Source organism: Phacochoerus africanus, chromosome 3 (genome assembly GCF_016906955.1).
Source record: "Phacochoerus africanus isolate WHEZ1 chromosome 3, ROS_Pafr_v1, whole genome shotgun sequence".
In the NCBI taxonomy this organism is placed as follows: domain Eukaryota; kingdom Metazoa; phylum Chordata; class Mammalia; order Artiodactyla; family Suidae; genus Phacochoerus; species Phacochoerus africanus.
The window spans coordinates 103,325,867-103,338,124 of NC_062546.1; the positions used below are offsets into that span (position 1 = coordinate 103,325,867).

General features: G+C 46.4%; 1 protein-coding gene across 1 annotated transcript; it reads left to right on the plus strand.

The window, feature by feature from the left end:
- The first annotated feature begins 240 nt into the window (after positions 1 to 240).
- Positions 241 to 10,904, plus strand: DEFB1 (defensin beta 1). The gene is made up of 2 exons (XM_047772271.1): positions 241 to 430; positions 10,658 to 10,904. The coding sequence occupies exons 1-2, from the start codon at positions 370 to 372 to the stop codon at positions 10,804 to 10,806; spliced, it is 210 nt and encodes a 69-aa protein (XP_047628227.1). The 5' UTR covers positions 241 to 369; the 3' UTR covers positions 10,807 to 10,904.
- The last annotated feature ends 1,354 nt before the right edge of the window (positions 10,905 to 12,258 follow it).

Sequence of the window (12,258 nt, forward strand, 5' to 3'; positions counted from 1 at the left end):
TTGCAGCCTGGCAGCCACCTGGCCTGGCACCTCCCTGGGGTATTCCAGCAGGAGGGGTTCTAGCCTGAGCTCTATCTCAACTACCCAGCTAGGGCACAAACAGACCCAGAGGAGGCAACACAAGGTCTCCAAGTCTGGATCCAGCTGCAGCCAGAGGAAAGTGTCCATGTGACCACAGCTTGACACGAAGGGTTATTTATTAGAATTTCACTCTGGGGATTGCGACATCGCCTTTCAGATTGGTCTGTGTGGTTGTGCAACCCTCTAGCCCTATAAATACGGTGACACTCCAGCCTCTGGAAGCCTCTGGCAGCTCAGCTTCCGAGAGCCTCTCCTTCCCTGGGCATCCGGCCACCACCTGCCACCGCCATGAGGGCCCTCTGCTTGCTGCTGCTGACTGTCTGCCTCCTCTCTTCCCAGCTGGCTGCAGGTGAGCGTAGGGACTTGCTGCAGCACCAAGCCCCAGGCTGGGCTGGGAGTGTGGGCTGAGTTCTGAGAAAAGCTGCCTCTTGGGTCCTCAGGAAGTAGCAGCCAGAAGGCATCCCTGAGGTTGCCCTGGGCAGAAGGTGGTGGGCAAGCCTGTGGGGTCTGGAACCTGCCTGACCTGCAGGGACCAGGCTGACTTTCCCTGTGACTGAGGGCAGCCCTGTGGCAGGAGGGACGGACTCATGGCTCTCTCTGGCCATTCCTTGGGGCTCCCTTCCCTCTGTGCTCGTCAGGGAAATGGAGCCAGCCCAGGCAGCTCCAGCACCTACCGGCCCCATCTTTGTCTTGGGCGTCCAGAAAGCATCCGATAGGGAAGGGGCCTTCTGCTCCATCGGCAAGATGGCACCTCCCACTGAGAGACCAGTGTCCTAGCTGGTTGAGAGGTGCAGGCTGCCACCTCATCCCTCCCCACATCACAGGGTGGGGCCCCCCGGTGCCCTGCAGCAGGCAGGTGCTACCTGTCCCGCCCACGAGACCAGCTCAGCCGGAGCCTTTGACTCACCTGTGTGCCGGCAGCCAGGGATCCACCTTCCTTGAGAAATCCACTCAATTACTCCAGGGTGGCCCATTCCCCAGTGCACAGGATGCCAGCCTCAGGCCAGCAGGCACCAGCAACTCTAGGTCGGGGGGGGGCCATGTCCCTGATATAAGAGAGGAGGAGACGCTGCCGGCACTATCATAGACATTTATCCCAGCCCTGTCACTCCCTTGCTAGGGGACCTTGAGTAGGTCACACATTCAGGGTTTCCATTTCCTCATCTGCAGAGTGAGTGGGCTGTGGCAGATGGCTCTGAGAGCATCAGAGCTTGGGAACTTCCTGAAAAACCCAGCTTTTCTCCAGGCCATCACTCTGTCATGAAGATGTAGCTCATTTACTCCAGGTGGGCCTCTGTGCCCCCTCGGACCACCAAGTACAGAAATCTTCCAGTGCAGAGTTTCTTTGTCTTCTATTTGAATCCATTAGAGAGGTAGAGAAATCAACTTAGTGAGTTGCAGCCTTGGTTTTTGTTTTTGTTTTTTTTGTTTTTTTGTTTTTTTCCTAAAGAATAGGAAATACTAGTGCCTTCCATGCAGTGAGCATACATACTGTTTTATCCTACTCTTATTTCAGTGGCATGTGTGCTCATGCTGAGCAGCCATGCAAAATGTCCCACTGCAGGTCAGTTCACACTCAGAATGTCTGCAAGCCTCTACGTTAACATGAAGAGTTATGTTCAGGTTGTGGCATCTAACTGTGATTATGAGCATCGCATGCAAAGAATAGAAAATAAAAGTGTTTCCAGGGATATGCAGGAGCAAGTAAACTAGGTAATCAGTTACTATGGCAGTCTCAGCTGCATTACAGAGCACCTGACCTGTAAGGATGAACTGAGACGCTCCCAGGAGAGGGGACCTGGTGCTGTTCTCTGATGACAGGCAAACCCTGTCTGCACAGAACTCCCAGCAAAAAGGTTCTCAGGGTGGGGACCCCTCAGGACTGGTCGCCAGCACCAGATCATCTTCTAGAAGGGGAAGAGCAGCACTCGCTGTCACCTCCCAGCTGAAGCCTGGAGCACCCAAGATGCTGGCAGGCCAACCACCACCTTTGTGGCACTGCCACTGTCTCAGGACTGTCCCATCTTGATAGAGAGCCTCAGGGAAAGACAGGCTCAAAATGAATGTTTTATGGAGTTCCCGTCGTGGTGCAGTGGTTAACGAATCCGACTAGGAACCATGAGGTTGCGGGTTCGGTCCCTGCCCTTGCTCAGTGGGTTAACAGTCCGGCGTTGCCGTGAGCTGTGGTGTAGGTCGCAGACGTGGCTTGGATCCCACGTTGCTGTGGCTCTGGTGTAGGCCGGTGGCTACAGTTCCGATTGGACCCCTAGCCTGGGAACCTCCATATGCCGTGCGAGCAGCCCAAGAAATAGAAAAAAGACAAAAAAAAAAAAAGGAATGTTTTCTGAGGAGATGTTAGTGCTGCCCAGGTGTCACTGTCTGGATAGAAGGGACAGCCCCAGTGTCCTCTGCCTCAGAATACTTGGGTGTCCCCAGCCTGTGTGCCCCAGACCAATGTGAAGCTCTCAGCTCTACTCTCAGGCACCATCTGGGGTGTTTTCATCGCTGTGTGGCTGTCACTGTGCTGCTGCTGCTGCCAGGGCTGGAACTCCATTGCCCTCAGGCTGCCTGGTACAGGGAGGGGGCGGGGCTACTCAGTCACTTGGCGCCCCCATACAGGTCAATCCACTCCTTTTCTGGAATAGCCCTAAGTCCTGGTCATTTGGCAGGTGGGGAAATTGAGCTCCTTGTGACCCGGGGGAGTGAGCATTTTATGGTCACTGAAGGAAATCCTAAGACGTTACATTCTCTTTAGCAGTTTTCATCTCTATCAGAAAAAAAGGAGGAGGGGGCGCCGTCCACCTTCATCTTATACAAGTGGTCTTTCTGTGAATACAGAGTGATGTTACAATGCCACAGGTGCACAGGTCCCTGCATCAGCTGGATGGGACCCCAGCCCAGGTGTTTAGAATGCAAGACAGGAGTTCCCTTCATGGCTCAGCAGTTAACAAACCCAACCAGGCTCCATGAGGATGTGGGTGAAGGCCTCACTCAGTGGGTGAAGGCTCCAGCATTACTGTGAGCTGTGGTGTAGGTCTCAGACTCCGCTTGGATCTGGCGTTGCTGTGGCTGTGGCATAGACTGGCAGCTATAGCTCCCATTCAACCCCTAGCCTAGGAACTTCTATATGCCATGGGTGCGGCCCTAAAAAAGAAAAAAAAAGAATGCAAGATAGTTTGAGGCTAGTCACTCACTGATTCAAGGAGGAGTATTTAGTTAAGGGCTGCTGTGCACAGGCATTGCCCCGGGAACAGGGGAAATGCAAGGATGCATGGGCCACACATTTGAAAAGCAGAGCAGGACAAGAAAATCGATGACATATTGACATACCTAATTACATGTGTTGTGAAATGCTCTTAAGTGCTGGATGCTCATGCTCAGAGAACACGTGACAGTGGGAGCTGACCTGGTCTCAAGAAACCAGGAGGACTTTCTTGAGGAAGCTGAGAAGGGAAGGAAAAAGGGAAGTCATTGTGGTGTTCATGGTGTTTTTAAAAAAAATTCCTTCCCAATATTCAAAAGTCAGGATATGCCACCAAAAAAAAAAAAAAAAAATCAGATTTTTATCTTCTCTTACAGTCAGCTGCAGCTAAAGTGGCTGTGCCTTCAGATGGGAACTCACTCCACAGACCCACCACTCCTCATTGCCTCACCTCAGCCCACTTTGCAGGTTTAGGATGTCTGCCTTGCAGCAGTGGGTATCTGGATTTGTAGCCCCGAATTAAATAAACTAGTGAAAGGTGAGAGGGCAGATGGGAGCAAGGACAAACCAGACAGAAAGGACAGAAGCTGTGAAAACCCAGAAATAAAGAGAAATAAAAAACAATAGCACTCACTTTTAATGTAGTCCTCCCAGTGCCTCTACTGGGAAGAAAGAACCATTGTCCTCATTTTGGGTTAAAAACCTCACCAAAGTCATATGACTGGTAAAAGGCAGAGTGGGGACTCAAACCCAGGCCACTGGCTCCAACACTGCAGGGCTCTCAAGGCACAGTGTGCAATGGGAACAGAGAGGAGCTAGGGATGTTGGGGGGTGGGGGCAGTCTAAGTGAAGCAATAGATGCATCTGGGTTCGGGTGAGCCCCAGAGGATTTATTTATTTATATATTTATTTATTTTAATTTTTTAATTATAGTTGATTTAAAACGTTCTGTCAATTTCTGCTGTACATAAATTGTTCATATATACATTCTTTTTCTCATATTATCTTCTATCATCTTCTACCACAAGTGTTAGATGTAATTCCTTGAGCTGTGTAGTAGGACCTCATTGCTTATCCATCCTAAATGTAATAGTTTGCATCTACTAATCCCTAAATCCCAGTCCATCCCCCTCCCTCCCCCTTCCCTTGGCAACCACAAGTCTGTTCTCTATGTCCATGAGTTTGTTTCTACTCTGCAGATAGTTGCATTTGTGCCACATTTTAGATTCCACATATAAGCGATATCATATGGCATTTGTCTTTCTCTATTTGACTTACTTCATTTAGTATGAGAATCTCTATTCCATCCATGTTGCTGCAAATGGCACTATTCTTTTTTATGGCTGAGTAATATTCCATTGTATATACGTACTGCATCTTAATCCATTCACCTGTTGATGGACATTTAGATTGTTTCCACATCTTGGTTATTGTGAATAGTGCTGCAATGAACATAGGGGTGCAAATATCTTTTTGAATTAAAGTTTTGTCCAAATATATGCCAAGGACTGGGCTCGCTGGATCATATGGTAGTTCTTTTTTAAACTGGAGAGGGACAGAATCAGAAACAGCTTCCTTAAGAGACTGGTTCACTGCAGCATGAAGGGCAATGAGAGGAAAGAAAGTGGATACAGGGAGAAAGTGAACATGGCCATTTTCTCTTGCTGTGTAAACACGCTGTTTCTCTTTCCACAGCAGTTTTTACCAGGGTGGTCAGCAAAGTCAGCCAAGGTGAATGTCGCTGACAGAGACACAGCCCGTCCCTCAGTACCCACCTTTCTTTTCCCGTCCAGACACCACATGAATTGCTAGGAATCTGGACCTCAAATAATTTCCTCACTTTCCAAAGGAGTGATTGGGCAAAGCAACTCCCAGGCCCATGCTCTGTGACCATCAGTCCCCGCTCTGCCTCGCCCACACCTGAGCATTTCACTATAGTCTCCACCCCAAGCTGCTGGCCCTAATTCCTTCCACCTCTCAGACCTCGGCAGCAGCCACCAGGAATGTGCCTGCTGTCCCCTGTGGACAAACATGCTCCCCATTGCCTCAGGCACAGGCCCCTGTTACCTACAAAGTTGACAGAGGCACCTGATTAGCAGTGCAGGAGGAACAGAGCTGTCCTCAACAACACCGGTCACAGAGTACCACCTGAGGCACTTTATAGCCAAAAAAAGCAGCTCTGTGAATATCATCTCACTGACCGTCCCCAGCATCTGAATCATGCTAGGATGACTATTTCCCCCAATTCGTAGATGCAAATCTCAGAGAAGCTGGCTTTCCAAATGCTTGGCCCACAAACAACAAGGGCTGGAATTCAGCTCTGATCCACAATCCTATATTCTTTCCTCAAACTTCCTAAAGGCCTCTGGATATGTCACCAGGCACATGAATTTATCTTAAGGAGAATCTAGGGGGAACTGAACTAAAACTCATGAACTTAGTAAGAGGCATTTCCTGTTATAAAAGGCCAGCCCAAGTTTCTGAGTCATTGTGGGTTACCTGTTTGTGGAAGAGTGCCCCAGATCTTTGGCTATATCCTGGTTGCTTTGGAATTCTATTATTTATTTTGCAGGAGTGGCTTGTATATATTTGGTTTCTTCCCCAGATGGCTTTAAAATATTCATAGAGTTGAAGTCCAATCCTTTCTGGTCTCCACGGACCACCTGGAGAGCACCAGCACCAGCACCTCCCCTAAGCTGGCCAGCTGTCTCTACTTCAATGCCCCCAACAGGAGGGAACCCACTGACTCATGGGCATTCCTTCCCCTGGCAGGACAACCCACCAACCCCCTAGCCCAGATCAGAGAAAGATCCTAACTGCTGAAGCTCATGGGGCTCTGACAAGCTGGTCCTCACCTGTGACCAGCCTAACATTACTGCCCACAGGCAAGGACAAGTCTGCTTATGTGTCACCATAGGGGTGGGATCCCACAGCCAGCACTAGAAAACCTAGATTGCGTTCTCTGGCTCCTGCAAAAATCTCTCTGCTTTTGCTCATCTCAGGTCTCAGAGTGATGGATCCCTTAAACTCCATTCTGGCTCCTGAGCTTCCCTCATCCTGTGCTTTTCTGCTGGTTCTGTAGTGCAGTCCTGGGTGGGAGGAGGGGTGGGGGTGGGGTCCTAGAATATTTTAAAAATTTCAATTGGAAAATATAACATGGATCTATAAATGTACATAAAACACAAATGTGTAACTTAATGAATTATTATGAAACAGCAGCCCCATAACCATGATGTTAAATCAAGAGCCCGGACTTGGCCGGCACCTGTAAAGTTCTCCTCCAGCCTTCTCAGTCACAGCTCCCTCTTCCCCAAGGGCATTCATCACTTGTCTTGTATGGTCACAACTTCCTATATATCTTATACTTTTACCACATTAATATTTATTCTAAAGAATATAGCTTTGTGCATCTGTTTCAATTGGCTGCAGATCAAGAGGTGATGACCTTGCTGGGTCATAGGATATGCTTCTCCTACTGAAGTTTAATGAATAATGCAAAACTGTTCTCCAGAGAACATACCCTTCCACAGCCAGTGAGTGAAAGTTCCTCTTCCTTCATTTCCATGCCAACACTTGATAACATCAACTGTTTTTAAAGTTTAGCCATCTGGTGAGGGTCATGGTGTTGCTTTGGAGTTTTTATTAGCATTTCCCTGATAAATAATAAGTTGAGCTCCTTTGTATATCACTGGCCACTTGGATATTTTTTTTGCGAAGTATCTGTTCATCTTCTGCCCACATTTTTTATCAGATTATCTCCCTTTTCTTAATGATCTACAGTAGTTCTACCTGTAGTCCACATGGAAGAATTTTGTTGTAAGCATTGCAAATATCTTCTCCTATCTTGGGCCTTAATTTTCACTTACTTAATGGAAACTTTCCTTAGATATAGGTTCTCCACCTTATTTTAATGTGGTTAAATTGGTCAGATCTTTTCCTTTAGGGTTAGTGCTTTTGCGCTCTAAGACATTTTTTTACCATAAAGGCATGAAGAAAGTCTGCAATGCTCTTTTCTGAGGGCTTATTGTTTTTCCTTTTGCCTATATGTTAATGATCCACTTGGCAGTGGTTTTTAGTGTGCATGTGTGGTGTGAGTTAAGGATAAAAGTGGGTTTTTTTTTTCCTGCTATGAATATCCAATTTTCCCAGAGCCAACTACTGAGAAGACAATTTCTTCTCCCCTGTTCTGCTGAACCTCTGTTGTTCTACATTAGCTCTCCATGTAGGCATGGACCTCTCTTTGCCCTTGTTATGCTGTTCTATTTGTGTATTGTCCAACCTCATGTCTTCATTACACCGTCTAATTACAGGAGCTTTATAATTAGTCTTGAAATCCAGTAAAGCAAGTTCTCCTACCTTCTATTCCAAGAGTGCCTTGGTGTTCTTGGTCCTTTGAATTTTCCATATAAATTTTAGAATCAGCTCATCAAGTGTCACTAAAAAGATTTTCATGGTATTGGGTTAAATCCGCAGATTAATTTGGGGAAAATTAACAGTTTTAAAATAATCTTCCAAAGCTTATTTAGGGCCTCTTTAACTTACAAAATAATACTGTATTCTTTATAGATAAAGGTATTTCCCATAACTTCTTCTTCTTCTTCTTTTCTTTTTTTTTTTTTTTGGCGATGCAAGTGGCTTGTGGAAGTTCTTGGGCCAGGGATCAAACATGTGACTGAGCTGCTGCTGTGATGCTGGATCCTTAACCTGCTGTGCCCCACCAGGGAACTCTGAACATAATTTTTTAGATTTATAACTAGGCAAATTTTATTCTCTTCTATATTTTGTTTTTATTTTTATTTATTTATTTGCTTTTTAGGGCTGCACCTGTGGCACGTGGAAGTTCCCATGTTAGGTGTTGAATGGGAGATGCAGCTGGCAGCCTACACCACAGCCACAGCAATGCTAGATCTGAGACTTGTCTTCCACCTACACTGCAATTCATAGAAACAGCCAGATCCTTAACCCACTGAATGAGGCCAGGGGTCGAACCCACCAGTTGGGTCTATTACCCCTGAGCTACAATGGGAACTCCTGGTGTTTTTATTTTATTTCCTTTTTTTCTGTTGGTTGCTAATACACAAAAGTAAAATTCATTTTTTCTTTTTCCTGTTTGTATATTGATCTCATAATTCCTTTTGGGCTGCCTACATATAATCATAATGTCTGCAAATAGAGAATTTTATTTCTTCCTTTCCAATCTTATACCTTTTGTTTGTCCTTTTTTTTTTTTTTTTTTGTCTTTTTGTCTTTTCCAGGGCCGCTCCCTTGGCATATGGAGGTTCCCAGGCTAGGGGTCTAATTGGGGTTGTAGCTGCCGGCCTACTCCAGAGCCATAGCAATGCGGGATCTGAGCTGCATCTGCAACCTTCACGACAGCTCACAGCAACGCTGGATCCTTAACCCACTGAACAAGGCCAGGGATCGAACCCGCAATCTCATGGTTCCTAGTTGGATTCATTAACCATTGAGCCATGACGGGAACTTTCTTGTTTATCTTTTTCTTATTTTATCCCCTGACTGGTACCTCAAGTACAATGTGAATGATAGTAACAATAGTAGTTTTGTTGATCGTATTGTCAATCTCATGGAATGTTTCCAATGCTTTACCACTAAATGTACTGTTTGTTGTAGGCTTCTGTAGGTATTCTTGATCAGATCAAGGAAGTTTCCTCCAGTTCCTTATTTGTTAGTTTTTTTTTTTTATTTTCTGCATCTATTGAGATAACATAATTACTGACTGGTTAGACAATAGGATCATTTAATCTCTGGACCTCAATTTCCCTGTGTATAAATTAGGAAAAATTGATACGTTCCTTGGAGTATTAAATGCAATCATAAATTTTTTGTTCCCCACCAAAGGAAAGATGATGAGCTTAAGAATTTTATAAATCAAAGATTACATCATCTAGTCTCCTTGATTTTAAATTTGAGAAGCTGGGGCTCAGGAAGTTCGAACAAATCACATAAATTGTTTCTAGAACCAGGCCAGGGGCCTTAAACTTGAGGAATTCTGTCCGTGAACCTGAATACATCCAGAGGATAATGAACAGGATTGTGAAGGTCCTGGAAACAAGGCATGGAGAAAAAGGAGAAAAAGAAGACTTTCAAAGAAGTAGGATGACTAAACATGGTACTGCCTTCCAGAGGCATGATTCAACTTATTCATGTGAATTAGGAAAAGGTCCACTAGCTGGAAGTCGCTGAGAGGACAATTTCAATCAGGGTGAAAACCAACTTTGCAGCAGGCAGAAACGTATGACATGAGAATGCCCCTTTAGTGTGGCAAAGGCCTGCTGCATTAGTTACCTGGGGCTGTCCGAGCGAAATAGCACAGTGTGGGCAGCTTAGACAACAGATATTTATGTCTCACAGTTCTGGGTGGCAGGAGTTCAAGTTCAAGGTGGCAGCAGGTTTGGTGTCCCCTGATGCCTCTCTCCTCAGCTTGAGGATGGCTACCTTCTCTGTTCTCACTGGCCCTTTCTCTCTGTGCTAGCTCACACATCCATTGTGTTTCTTTTTCCGTGTGTGTTCTTTTTGTGTGTATAAACTTCTCTTCTTGCAAGGACACCTCCGTATTGATTAGGCGTCATATTGATTATGACCTCATTTAACCTTAATCACCTCTTTAAAGACCCCGACTCCAAATACAGTCACTTTCTGAGGCCCTAAATATTAGGGCTTCAACATTTGAGGGGGACACATTTCAGGCCATAACACCTGTCAATAGAGGCACACAAAACAGTGGTTCCCTAGCCACTTGCCAGGAATATCAGAGGGCAGCTTTGTCTATTGGATATAGCAGAGGTCTAGAGAACTTCAAATGAGAGATTCTGTGATTGGGAGGCAGACAAAATAAAGTCCAACTGGGAAAATGATGAAAGCTCTATAGAGTAGCCATAATTTCAGTCTGGCATCATAGGATCATAGATTTCAACTGACATGATGAGAGCAGAGGTGGGGAGCAGGGATTCAAGTCAGAAGGAAAGGTGTAACTATACAGCATGGGAGGGAGGAAAGCACAGGGATGCCCCTGGAGTTAGAAACAGACAGCGTTGTCTGGGCAACAGTACAAATTGGTAGAATATCTGTTTGAAGTAACTTGAATTTCCTGTACACCTTAAAGCCCTCTGGGCAGAAGAAAGCCCCCTGGGAGCCCTGCTGTTCATCCCTAGCTTTGTATGGCCACAGCCAGCAGGGACCTCAGTTGGAGGGAGCTCTTTAGATGCCTTAGTCCCACAGGTCAAGTGGATGCAAATCTCTTGGAAGAGAAAACCCAGAGAAGGGCTTTGTGAAGTGCTTTGATTTCACCCAGTGTTCTGATGCTACCGGGGCTGCAAGCCATGAGTCTGAAGGGCTATCTTTCCCTTCTCACAGGTATTAACCTGCTTACGGGTCTTGGCCAGAGGTCCGACCACTACATATGTGCCAAGAAAGGGGGGACCTGCAACTTCTCCCCCTGCCCGCTCTTCAACAGGATTGAAGGGACCTGTTACAGTGGCAAGGCCAAGTGCTGCATCCGCTGACCCTGAGCCAGAAGCCACAGCAGAGGGGACACACAGGCCAAGTGAAGTATTTGCAACTGTTGTTTTAATAAAAGAAGTTTTTTTTTGAAGCAAACCTCCTTCAGGCCCCAATGAATTTTGTGTCTCCTTCAGAAAAAAGTTAGGAAAGTGGGAAGTTTGGAAAGGCAGACAGACCAGGTTGCAAAGCCTGCCCAGTACAGGATGGGGGATGATGGGTGGGACTGGAGCCATGTCACCTGCATTTCATTTTATTAACAGAACTGAAACTGACACCATTAATGGCCTGAACATATCCAGAACCCAGATTGGGACTTGAGCCCATGTGCCGGGACTTGAACCCAGCCTAAACGCAGATTGGGATTTAAACTCATGGTTTTAAATTAGAATCACTCACCCTGTGTCTGGACTTACTGAGGTTCGGGTTCTTTGTGCTTCAGCACAGAAGGAATTCAGCAAGAGACAAAGTGATAGGCAAAAAGTAGATTTATTAAGATAGAATGCTTGTGAGAGATGCAATCAGTCAAGCAAGGAAGCTCTGCTCCCAGGATCTGGTGGGCTACAGTTTTATCATGCAGGGGGAATAGGGTTGGAAAGGCCCACCTCCTCCTTTCTGGGAGTAGTAGCTCCTCCTTGGTAGCCAGTAAGGTGTGCATTCAAATCAGCAGAAGGGAGGTCCTCAACTCCTGCTGTTGGTTTGAATCTGAGTGTAGGCCTTATCCCATCCCCACCCAATGATCTGAAGCAATTCTCATGCCTCCACTAGTCAAGCAAGTGTGCCTTGTCATGATGGATTTCCTGAGCAGTTATTAAATTATAGTGATCCCCCAATGTTCCCCTAAGCTTCCCTCTTTAACTATGGTCCTTTATTGGGACTTCTACAACTACCTGTGCCTATTCTATCCCTATTAGATCTACACGAGTGATGCAGAGGGTCCACACAAGACCAAGGACATGTGATGAGGGGATGATGCAGCTTCAGGCTTTCCTTGGTCCTAGCAGAAGCACGGCCCAAATTCACTTGTCTCAGCAGTCTGTTCAGTACAACAGTCCACCTACAGAGCCCAGATCTGCTGCCTTTTCTACTCCCTGGGCCTGGGCAGTGGCTTGGTTGACCTTAGCATTTGAGAACAATCCCTTGTAAGTTTCACTCTGTAGGCGTAATGGCTGGGTTCTCAGATGACATTTATTTTTCTTTTTACAGCCGTACCTGTGGTGTATGGATGTTCCTGGACTAGGGGCTGAATCAGAGCTGCAGCTGCCAGCTTACGCCACAGCCATGGCAATACCGGATCTTTAACCGGGATGAGCAAGGCTGGGATCAAACCCACATCCTCATAGACATTATGACCAGATGACGTTTTTTTTTCCCCAGGGCCACAGTGCAGCATATGGAAGTTCCTAGGTTGGGGGTTGAATAGGAGCTACAGCTGCTAGCCTATGCAACAGCCACAG